The sequence below is a fragment of the Thamnophis sirtalis genome, unplaced genomic scaffold, assembly GCF_051295495.1.
Source record: "Thamnophis sirtalis isolate CommonGarterSnake01/CBP01778 unplaced genomic scaffold, rThaSir2_p1.2 scaffold_9, whole genome shotgun sequence".
In the NCBI taxonomy this organism is placed as follows: domain Eukaryota; kingdom Metazoa; phylum Chordata; class Lepidosauria; order Squamata; family Natricidae; genus Thamnophis; species Thamnophis sirtalis.
Genome location: NW_028261389.1, coordinates 48,574,225 through 48,586,886, shown reverse-complemented (window position 1 = coordinate 48,586,886; position 12,662 = coordinate 48,574,225). Strand labels below are relative to the sequence as shown.

The 12,662-nt window shown below is 36.6% G+C and overlaps 1 protein-coding gene across 2 annotated transcripts in view; it reads left to right on the top strand.

Moving 5' to 3' along the window:
• TBK1 (TANK binding kinase 1) overlaps positions 1-12,662 on the top strand; it is a 51,138-nt gene that overhangs the window by 30,544 nt on the left and 7,932 nt on the right. Inside the window, exons 9-16 of one of the 2 annotated variants that reach the window (XM_087723495.1) lie at positions 44-240; positions 2,002-2,045; positions 2,730-2,821; positions 5,470-5,571; positions 7,716-7,779; positions 10,030-10,151; positions 10,489-10,565; positions 11,116-11,155. In XM_087723495.1, the coding sequence (XP_087579621.1) occupies positions 44-240; positions 2,002-2,045; positions 2,730-2,821; positions 5,470-5,571; positions 7,716-7,779; positions 10,030-10,151; positions 10,489-10,565; positions 11,116-11,155 (738 nt within the window). Of the gene's footprint in view, positions 1-43; positions 241-2,001; positions 2,061-2,729; positions 2,822-5,469; positions 5,572-7,715; positions 7,780-10,029; positions 10,152-10,488; positions 10,566-11,115; positions 11,156-12,662 lie in introns of both variants that reach the window. The other variant, XM_087723494.1, reaches the window with a different exon arrangement.

Sequence of the window (12,662 nt, the reverse complement as noted above, 5' to 3'; positions counted from 1 at the left end):
AGTTCTTTCTTACATGCATTTTTTTTTCTTCTTCTTTTAACAGTGCTACCATATTTAATGAACTTGTCTACAAACAAACAAAAATACCTTCACACAATCAAGAATTGATATATGAAGGACGGCGTTTAGTGCTGGAACCTAACAGACTGGCACAAGCTTTCCCTAAAACCACAGAGGAAAATCCTATAATTATAGAAAGCAGAGAAGCTGTAAACATCATAGGATTACTCTATGAAGAAAGTATGATGGAATCATTATTTTTCTGATTAAAACTCAAGCATTACATTTTTTTAGTTATATTAAATTTGTAACTTCTAAAAGCTACACTATTTTTATATGACTGTAGCAAATATTATTTTTTAATAATAATAATAATAATAATAATAATAATAATAATAATAATAATAATAATAATGCAAAAATGCAAAAAGCCGCACTGCTTGGATCTGCACGCATATTACGAAAATACGTTACGACGTCCTAGGCCCCTGGGTGGGGCCCGACTAGTAACCAATGCCAAATCCGGCGAAACAACTGGCCGCTGTGATACAATTGTACAACAACAACCATAATAATAATAATAATAATAATACACCAGACATCACACTGGTTGAGAAAAATAAGGTCACAATCATAGACATCGCAATACCAGGTGATAGCAGGGTCGCCGAGAAGGAACATGAAAAAATCGCAAGATACCAGGACTTAAAAATCGAAATTCAACGACTATGGCACAAACCAGCAGTGGTAATTCCAGTGGTAATTGGCACACTGGGTGCTATTCCAAAAGCACTGGAATTACATTTAAAACAGTTAAAAATTGACAAAATCACCATCAGTCAAATGCAAAAAAGCCGCACTGCTTGGATCTGCACGCATATTACGAAAATATGTTACGACGTCCTAGGCCCCTGGGTGGGGCCCGACTAGTAACCAATGCCAAATCCGGCGAAACAACTGGCCGCTGTGATACAATTGTATAATAATAATAATAATAATAATATAAGACATTTACTTGTATCCCTCAAAATTATTGCCCCAATGTATTCTTAATAGCCAAATTCAATCCTATCTAATTTTTATTGAGATAAGCAGGATCCACTAAGTGTTTCAATCTGATGTGGGCAAATTTTTAATTCAATTTTATTTGGAATGTATCCTGACTTAAAATTCTATTTTACTTATAGGATTACATGTATAATCCAATTATACATTTTTCATTGGAAATTAATTACTGAAATTGCAATTAAAGAGTTTTTTTCTTTTCATTTAAGAAATTGTTTAGTCCTGAATTGGTACAATGTTCCATCTTCATACATTTAAAAAAGGATTCTTAATATTTATTTTGCTTTTTGTATATTTCAAATAATTTTCAAAATAAAAAATAAACAGTTCTAAAACACAGCAAAATACTACAGTAAGAAAGCAGAAATTATATAAAATAAGCAAAGGGGGCATTTGTGATCAAAATGGCAAGAGGGTAAGTGCTATCGTGATCCAAGTGTCATTTCTTAGTAACTCATTATTTGTTGCACATATATACAAAAGGGATGGGACATGCTTTGTGACACTGTACCTGCCATTTTACAAATAGTGATAGATACAATACCCTGTGCCCTGTCTACCACTCCCTGCCACACACTTAATTTGAGATGTAACAGTATTACTTAATAGAATATAAATGATCTTTACAAATAATGTAGAAATAACAACAACAATAACAACAATAATAATGATATTTCTATTGGCAAAGAAATGGATACTAATGGAAAAGGATTTTCATCATATGATTTTCTTTAACAAATTGCATAGAGGATTAGTTAGAAAAATATATTCTATTTATGATGAATTTGTTCTTTCCCAAAATCACTCTAGTAATTTTTATAATAGTTGCCATTTTCTCAGATATCAAGGATATGTTCTGGGTTTTTTTCTTTTTTTAAATTTCTGACTGTGTGTGTAATTTTTAATTTTCTTTTTAAACCTTCTGTTCTATTGCAGTTTTGCTTCCTAAGGTTCATCAACGTTATGACTTGGATAGCGATGTAAGTATGGCAAAAGTGAGTATCTCAGTTAATTATAATTACATGTACATAAGAATGAATACTTCAAAGCCAGTGTCGTGTTATGATGCTGGGCTAAGAATTGGAAGATCCAGGTTCTAGTCACTGGGGAGCAGACATTCCTTCTCGGCCCTTACTAGTGTGAGATACTAAAGTTCCTGCTGAATCATACTTTTAAAAAGGTTCACTCTTAAGAACTAGATGAGTGCAATGCAAAGTAAGCAGATCTTGCAACTAAGTGAAACAAACATTAAGAACAGCAACATATAAGATGTGTAGGAGTGAAATAAATTAATGGAATTGAATGCAGATAATTTTAGGTAGAGAGAATTGTATAAGTAGTAATTTAATAGTGTTGCTTTAACAATGATATAATAAGAAATTGCTCGTCTTATACCTTAATCTGAAGTTCTTTGATCTATCATCACTCAGTAATATAGTACACAGTCTTCAAGTTATGTCTACTTTTTGCTTTTTCCAAAGCTTGTATTACAACTTTCTAACCTAATACAGAAACTTAATTGACCTTTATTTTTGTTTGGTATTAGGTTTAGTGGATTATATTCCCATTTACCTCATAATATGATTTCATCTAAATATCAAATTTCTGTTAATAAAATTACTGTAGCAATTTATTAACTAATGCATTTTATTTGTTCCTTATAGGCAGTAACAGGGGTTGTATGTTACGCCTGTAGAATTGCCCGAGCCTTACTGCTTTATCAAGAGCTCCTGCGAAAAGGAATCAGGTGGCTAATGTGAGTGATGCTATTGATCAGCTTTCTCATTGTCATTCCTGCAGGTAACAGATCTGACTGGATAATTAAGTAAGAGTTGGAGGCATGGGAAGAGTCTAATAAATGGGCTAATAAATTCAAATAAATAAATTCAAATAAATGAATAAATATTAAATGTGTGTTTTTCCATGACTGAGTGAAACCCTGGTGAAGCCAGTAGTCCATTTCAAAATGCTTATTTTAATTGTTAAATATTATATGATGTAGCGACCATGTACTTGCAAGATGAACTTTCTCCTCACAAAATCAACATGCTCTGTACATGCCCTCAAACAGCTGTTTTGGATCCCTATCCAACCAGAGTATAAGAGAATAGGGGCCCAAATTACTTTATGAAATAAAGAGAGCCCTCACCTTGCATGCATTTTGCGAAGCTATGAAAACTGTTCTAATTGTTCACTGTCAAACTATAGGGTTTGACAATGGTTCTGTCAACCCTGTCTAAGGGGTCTGTTTTATTGTATTTGATTATATTTTATGATAAGATGGCTCAGTGATTAAGACACTGAGCTTGTCGATCAGAAAGGTCGGCGGTTCGAATCCCTAGCACCGCATAATGGAGTGAGCTCCCGTTACTTGTCCCAGCTTCTGCCACCTAGCAGTTCTAAAGCATGTAAAAATGCAAGTAAAAAAATAGGGACCACCTTTGGTGGGAAGGTAACAGTGTTCTGTGTGCCTTTGGTGCTTAGTGATGCTGGCCACATGACCATAGAGACGTCTTCGGACACCACTGGCTCTTCGGCTTTGAAACAGAGATGAGCAGCACCCCCTAGAGTCGGGAACGACTAGCACATATGTGTGAGGGGAACCTTTACCTTATATTTTATGATTATATAGAACCATGGTGGCACAGTGGTTAGAATGCAGTATTGCAGACTTTTTCTGCTGACTGCCGGCTGCCAACAGTTCGGCAGTTCTATTCTCATTGACTCAAGGATGACTCAGCCTTCTATCCTTCCGAGGTCGGTAAAATGAGGACTCAGATTGTTGAGGGTAAATTGCTTAGATAAGGCAGTAAAGCACTGTGAAGTGGTCTAAGTGCTATTGCTATTATGTAATCAGCTGAGTTATGAACACCTTGGAAGACATAGAAATGTAATAAAGAACTATGTGCACTATTCATCCAGTTGTAAGCAATCATGTGCAATAATTGGTTGTTACTACTTCATGCAAATTAGGTAGTATTTATATTGAATTAAATTTTTCCTGATGAAAGAAAACAAACTAATCAAGTACCTGCTAATAACAATATCAGATTCCATAGTTTATAAAGCCTAGATGTTAAACATTCAACTCTGAACATTTTTCTTTCAACCCATTGTTAAGTTTTAGGTTCAAAGCAATATGTATTCTTTTTTTGTATTCCTAATAAGAAAGATGAAGGGAAATAAAATTCTTTAATCAGGAGGTTTTTCCATTTAGTTCTTCTTTACTTTCCTGCAGAATTGAAGAAGGGGCTTCTTTGATAGCTTCTATGCATGTACAGAAAGGAAGGAATTTGGGACTTTGGCTCCATTCACTGCAGACATACAGTCTCAAATATCCCTCTTCATAACTGATGTAGTCTTTAAAATTAAAAAAAAATATTTATCTCACAATGTAAAATATTAAAATAGTTGATATAATGTGGATGCAGAATAATGATTATTGTGCAATATTTAATATTTTCAATTTTAATGTTCTTAATTGCATCAATAGTACTGAGTTTATTAGTTACTTTAGTAGATTAAAATTAGCCAAGTCAAAAATAAATATCTTTCACATTTCTTTTTGGTGCAGGCTGAAAAAGTAGAATGAATGTTTGTTCTGGTAAATTGTTGTATTTGAAGACCAGAGAAAGAATATAAGGAATATAATGGCTTGAACTGACAATGATCGTATACTGCAGTGTTCAAATTCACAGTCCTTTTATTGCATGTTATAAAGACTTAAGACAGGAGCACAGCAGTCTGCAAAAATCCAAATATGTGTCATGTATGGAAAGTAATAGACTTGTTCTCTCTTGAATCTGGGATTGTTTCAACTAATTCAACAACTAAAACGAAAAGGAAATTCAAACTGAATATTCAAAAGAATGTCCTGATATTAAGAGTGGTTAAGTAATAAAACTTAAGAGTAGTTAATAGAATACTACAATGGAGATGTTATGCAATAACACACTGCCCTTTAGCTCCAATCTCACTGAGCAGGAGATTATTCTAGACTAGCTGATAACCTGGCATTGCCCTGGTATTTATTTATAGGGGGGAAATGTCCGGACCAAACGTAACTTCTAATGTTGGATTTTCCCCATTACCAGAGGGAGCCCCCTTGTAGAGTACTGTGAATCCATTACCACGGCAACTCCACTGCGCTGTACAGTAGAAGTCATTTTACAGCACAACAGGCTGTATCTTAACAGAACACACACCCTAAGGGGTGTTAGGGGTGTCTCTCTCTCTCTCTTACACACACACACACACACACACACACACACACACACACACACACACATATATATATATTCCACAGACTGGTAATATGCATAGTGATAATTTTTCCATAAGACCAAAAAAATCATTCATGATGCTTTCATGTCTATGTTTATTGCTTCAATTACTGTTTTCTAGTGAGCTCATCAAAGAAGAATACAATGAAACATTTCACAAAAAGACAGAGGTTGTTATCAAGCTGGACTGTTGCAATAGAAATACAGAAAAAGCTATGAAAATGTGAGTATTTAAGGAGAAATCATCTACACTGCACTTGTCTACTTTTTAAAGCAAGAAAATCAAAGTGCCATACAAATATGTACTAGCTAACTGATTTATAAAATCAGTGTAATATCCCAGAATTGTATAGTTGGAAGGATCCAAGGTTGCCATCCAAACCTGTTTTGCAAAAATCCAAAATAACTCATTCTCAAAAGATGTTGGTCCAGCCTTAGCTCAAATACAAGCACATTTAATGGAAAGTCTGCCATCTATCTGGATAATCGGTTCCATTGTCAAATTGCTTTTCCACTATTGTTGACACACACACATACACACCCGGGATGTTATGCATTCAGTTAAATTCTGCACCCTTTAGTTCCATTATTCCTTGTCATAAATGCTGATATGGTGGAGAACAGATATTGACTTTTTGTGTGACATCTTTCCAGATATTTAAAGAACATTATTTCTTTCTTTGTCTTTTCAAGTTCAATATGGTGATCCTTCAGTCTCTCAAGGGACTTAGTTTCTAATTTATTCCTATTGCCCTCCTCTGGATTATGACTATTCTTGTCATTGTTATTTATTTAATGGCAATATTTCACAATTGAAGTAACACACCATGTTGTCCTAAACTGGCCGTGGCTAAAGGAAGCCTCATGGACTGTTTGTGTAATAGGAGATGATCAAGCTGAGCTTGACATGTCATGAGTCCCTTCATGCCCACAAGAAATCTAAGTCCAGCCCACCCTGAATTCCCGTGACTCTTATCTACTGCCAATTTGCTTGGACCTTTACTAGTTCAGATTCTTGAAGAGTGTTTCAGTTTGCAATAAATCTGTATAATCATTTGGACTGTCTGCTCTCCTGATTTCCCTGGCACTTCACAGTTTGTTCCCAAATAATTCTAAGAAGGAAGATCTATGAACATACATGTGAACCTCCAGACATCTCCCCAATGTACCGTATTTTTCAAAGTTTAAGACACACCTTTTTCCCTCAAAAAAGAGAGTAAAAATCTGGGTGTGTCTTATACACTAAATACAGCATTTTTGGCCTCCCAAAACCCTACCCCCTTTGCAAAAATGACCGTGCATAGCCTTTAGGAGGCTTCCAGAGTGCTCCTGGGGGCTGAGGAGGGCAAAAAATGAGCAAAAAACAGGCTGATTTTGCTTATTTTTGCCCCCCCCCCAGCCCCCAGGAGCACTTTACAAACCTCCTAAAGACTAGGCATACCCTTTTTTGGGACAAAAAACGGGCCCATTTTCACAAAAAACGGGCCGTTTTTGGGAGGTCTGCAGAGTGCAAAACCTTTTTTAAAAAACTTGCCTCTTAAAAATCTTGGTGCGACTTATACTCTGGTGTGTCTTATATTCCGAAAGACACGGTATATGTACATGTACATACATGTACATGTACATGTATGTATATGTACATACATATGTAATCAGTGGGTTAGCATGGTGGTTGTTCACTACTATAGTGTTTGTTGCATAGTAAATCTATTTTGATCTCATTTCTAATGCAATCAGCAATTTTGAATTGCATTTTGACACTATATTTTTTGTTTTGTTTTGTTTTGTTTTACTTTTATTAAAGCCATTATGTTTACATAATTGCCCTGGTTATAGTTATTGAATTTGAAATCAGAATATTTAGAAGACACAAGCCTACTGACATAATTTATGGAAAAAGCTTTGAAGCTAAACAGCATCAGTGGAATATTATTAAATGGAATTCAGTCATTTATTTTTATTTATTTGTGTTTTGGATGCTTTGTGCACCAAGAAAACCTGAGCCAGAGAAGAGCAGAATAAATCATATGTCAAATATTATTTCAGTAACACATTGATTCATCTGCTAGCATAAAATATTGAACTAATATTTACCAAAGCTATTGCATATGTCTACTGGAATTTCTCCACACGTTTTTTTTATTGCCTAATTAAAGCCACATATCATTTGAGCAAGACTTTTAAAATAATACTAGTAAGTTTGTTTGTACACACAGACACAAACACACACACACACACACACACAATTTCCAATTGGGTCCAAAATAACATTATTCAAAAGCATTACATTAAAAAATGTGATATTGTAAACAAAGTTATAAACCAAGGTTCATTTATTTGTGTTTGTCTTCTCTTTTCTGTGAACAGATACCAAAATCTGGCACCATCAGAAGTGGATGCAATCTCAGATATACACACAAAACTCTTACGGGTAAAACTTTATATTACAATATTCTAGCAGGCAATAAAGTTGCTTTCAAATTATAGGAGTACTGAAATTTACTTGCACAGCATATTTTTTTTTAGTTTCTAATAAGTAAAATAACTTTACATACATTTGTATTTTTCTTGCTGAGAGCAATAATAATGTATTGTTTATACCGTGTTTCCCCAAAAATACAACATGCCCTGATAATAAGACCATGCCACATTTTTCGGGTGGGCAAAAATGTAAGCCCTCCCCTGAAAATAAGCGCCCTGGACAACCCTCCCCTTTCCAGCCAGGCACAGCGCCATTCACTGACCTGGGGTATCGCCAAGCTGTCTGAGCGCCTGTTTGCCACCCTCCGGCTCCCGCGGCTTGACTCCTTTGGAATGCCCCTAGGTCAGTGAATGGGGCTCTGCATGGCTTGAGAGGGGGGTTGCGTGAGCGGCTTTTCCGCTCCCCACTCATGCACCTCCCAACCTCACGATGCCCTTGCCTAACTCTTCTTATAGAGCTAGGGCATCTCCGCCGCCGCATGGCTTTCTTTTGCAGCTTCCAAAGCACGGAGGTAGGATGCCGAATCTTCCGGAAGTTGCCACTCTGGGAATATGCTCTATGGTTGTACGCTCTGGGAGTACACTCTGCCTCAGCCAGTCCACAACCATAGAGTGTACTCGCAGAGCGGCCGCTGCCAAAAGACTCGGCTGCAGATCTCCGGAATTTGGAAGCTGGAGAATAGGTTATGCTCGGAGTGCCGTGGCGGCAGCGGCACACTGGCCCTTCAGGGACAGCTGGGCCAGGGCATGGTGATGTTGGGAGGCACACCAGCTGGGGATGGAACAGGCGCTCGCGCAACCTCCCTTTCCAGCCAGGCAGAGCGCCATGCACTGACCTAAGAGTATCCCGAATGCGTCAAGCCACGGGAGCTTGGGGGGGAGGGCAAAGCACCCTGCGGCTTAGAGCCTTTGGGATATCACTGGGTCCGTGAGTGGCGCTCTGCCCAGCTGGAAAGGGGGGATGCCAGGTGGCTGCTCGTGAGCGTGGTCACCTCATGGCTGGAATGTTGCGCTGCTGCGACAGCGCAACACAGCCCTTTGCCCCTGAGGCTGTGCCTGGCTCTTTGGGCACCCGCTCGCAAGAGAGCAGCCACCTGGCAACCCCAAAACAATACCCTCCCCCCGATAAAAAGACCCAATCAATATTTGGGGGGGGTCAGAAGAAAATAGGACCCTGTCTTATTTTCAGGGAAACACGGTAGTACTTATGCAAATTTCAAATGTATAATTTGCCATGTATGAAATATCATCCATACGGGTAGATGGTAATTGTATAAATAAAATTTAAAAATGTGAAATAGTTTTTAATGTCAAATGAATTCTCATTATATCTATAAATATTGAACCAGTAGAATTAAATGATTACCGGTATGTAGTATCATATATATATATATATATAACTATTTCACATTTTTAAATTTTATTTATACAATTACCATCTACCCGTATGGATGATATTTCATACATGGCAAATTATACATTTGAAATTTGCATAAGTACTACCGTGTTTCCCTGAAAAATTAGATTTTACAACCCCCGGTATGCCCAAATATGGGAGGAAGATCACTACTTCCATTCTCTGTCCTTCGGCTGTCACAAGAGACCATCCAGACAGAACCCAATATTTTTGTTACATTTGTTATATTTGTACTGATAAAGTCTCCCTTTATTTATATATCAGCACAAATATAACATATATATATATATGTGTGTGTTTGTGTGTGTGTTTGTGTTTGTGTTTATTCAATTTGTATGCCGCCCTATTCCCGAGGGACTCAGGGCGGCTAACAAACAGAGGGGAAGGGGAGTACACAAAGAAAAACAAAAAGACAAGCAAATTAAAACACAACAACAGTCACAGTAATTCAAATATATATATATATATACACACACATACAATATATATATAGTATTAACTGAATATAAATGTACATATTTACAACACATAGTAAACACATTCTTAGATACTATGGAAATTTTTTCCCCAGTGAAATTGTTTTTGAAATATTTTTAATTCTAGAATAAGTTTAGTTTTTATAAGATACAGTTGTGCTGCTGACCTCTGGCAATAGTCCTATTTTCTGCTTTTTCTAATTCCTGGGATTTCTTGGTGTAAATGTTGCAAATGATAGTTTTTATTAAAGTTATAAAAGAATAATATTTTTATATAGATTTTGTTAAATTTGTTGTATTTTTGTAGCTTTCTAGTTCTCAGGGAACAATAGAGACTACTCTTCAGGATATCAAAAACAAACTTTCTCCTAGTGGTTTACTATCTGATAGCTGGACCAACCAAGATGGCACACATCCAAAAGATAGAAAGTAAGTAGAGTTCACATTTTAATTTGTTATTTAACTTTTAAATCCTGGCATGAATAATTGTTTAGATTAGAACATAGTTGTGCTTTCAATTAGGAGCCAAAATGGGGCTTTGGAATGTACAAGGGGACACACTTGAAGCTTCTTAATTTGTAGCTTTTCCTGGGATTGTTTAGGTATCTTGAACAGTTGCTGGATGTTTCTAGGAAAAGAAATGTTTAAGTTGCAGAAAGTGCCAATTTCATATCCTGGGAGCTTAAAGTCATTGTTTGCCTTTGAATTAAAAGCACTGCACAACAGCATTGTCTTTATATTTTTATTTTATTCTGTTTTCTTCTAGCCCAGAAAGGTTGCAAGTCCTATTGACTTCCATAACAGATATTTATTATCAATTCAAAAAAGACAAAGCAGAAAGAAGTAAGTGGTTTTTAATGAATTTAGTTTTTGCTTTAGCTTCAATTAATTACAAAACATCATTAAATTTCTGGATTGACTTAGTGAGGCAAAAATTCTGAAAGCAAAAAGCATTTTTTTTTCTCTTAAGTAGAAGTACAATTCTAATAAAGGACACTATTGAGAATACCATTCTGTCAGAAAAACAAACAAATGGCCATGGTGTATATAAACTCAGAGTTTTCAATTGAAATAGTATACATGACTAGATTCAAACAATCATACATTAAGGGGAGACCCATTCTCTTGAAAAGTCCATTATGCTGGGAAAAGTAGAAACAAAGAGAAGAGAATTACCAGCAAAATGGGTGAATTAGAGTAGAATAGTAGTGAATGTACAACTGAGATCCCTAAAAATCCAAATGGAGGACAGATCATCCTGAAAAAAGTCTGTGTAGACATAAAGAGTTGACCCCAACTTGCTGGCCCTTAATCAGTGTATTAGTCAGGGGAATTTAATTATGTGAAATAATTTCTTGACCATCCAATCTGATTTAAATGGTTCCTTCTTTAGGACTTCCTTATAACGAAGAACAAATTCACAAATTTGACAAGTAAGTCCATTTATTTTATAAGGATTTTATATTTGTAGTGTACTGTATTTTCTTTGTTTAGTGATTTTAACAATATAATTGGAATAAGTTCTGTGAAGCTAGGGATGAAGTAACAAATGGCTGCCTTTGCTCTGTGTAATATTCCTTTACTCAACAGCCTTTTCGACTGTGTCCATATAAATTATAAAACATATATAAACAACGTGTGTGTCTTTTGAGTATGCAGAGATTGGAATGAGTCCGCTATATTTTACAAATCTAGGTCTCATAATTACAGAGTTTTAGAAAGGGTGATAGGAAAAAATACACATCAGTCATTGAAGAAAAATCTGGCTCTTCTGCAACTCTGAAGGTTTAGAAGTCTTCATATACATCAAGATTTATTAAATGATAAATTATTATTAAACTTAAACACAATGGTTAAAAATTATTTAACTGGAAAATACCGTGTTTCCGTTGACCCCCTGAAATAAACACTTGGCCTTATTTTTGAGGTGCAGGAGACTGCAAGCATGGTCACCTCATGGCTGCTGCTGTGTTGTAATATTTTGGGGAGGGCTTATTTTGGGAGGAGGGCTTATTTTAGTGCAGTGGTCTCCAACCGTGGCAATTTTAAGACTTGTGGACTTCAACTCCCAGAGTTCCTCAGCCAGCTTTGAGGTCCACAAGTCTTAAAGTTGCCATGGTTGGAGATCACTGTTTTAGTGGATGTGGGGAAATAGGGGTAGCAATATTCTAAAACATCCAACCAAGCAGGAAAATTTAAATGTTCTTTAAATTTTTTTGTTTATTTGCATTTTAGAGCATGCATATCCTTTTTCATGTATTAATTTTTACTTTATATATAATTGAGAAGGGAACAATCTATCTGTCTTGAAAGTTACAGTAGTTCACACTAAAGTAGAGTGAACTGGGCGATTTGGATGGCTGATTGCAACTGCAGCCGCCATAACCCTTCCAGACGCCCTCCTCCTCCCCCCTTCCCCTGTGGCTCAGCCTTTGTATTAACATTACCCTCGTCTTCTTCAGAGCCCTGTTTGTCTGGACTCTTTCCCTTGGTGGACTTGGAGAGTTTTTCCTATTGCCTCTTATTGACATTGTGGAGCTTCTGTTTATCCCCTCCGTTGGTCATTTGGCCCTTCTCCAGCTGGGCCTTTAAACATCAATTTGTACCTAACTATAATCCCAGGGCTTCTGGACTTGCTATCTCAGCTATTTTAGCTGTTTTGACTATCACGAGCTGCAACTGCCCTGGGAATACTAATACCATCTTGAACAGCACTTATTCAATTCCATTTACTACAGTGCCTTGGTTTGTGGACAAACGGGGATGCCCACTGTGCGTAGGAAAGTCCTCTGCTCCCCTTAACCGCCTTAGACTCTTGGGACCTTTTCAGCCTTACCGGAGGGGGGAAATGCTACCCTCCCCCTCTGCATACCCTCTGTGGACTGTGGCTGGGTTCTCAACCATCTTAGTCAACTTAATTGCCATAGGAAGGGAGAGGAG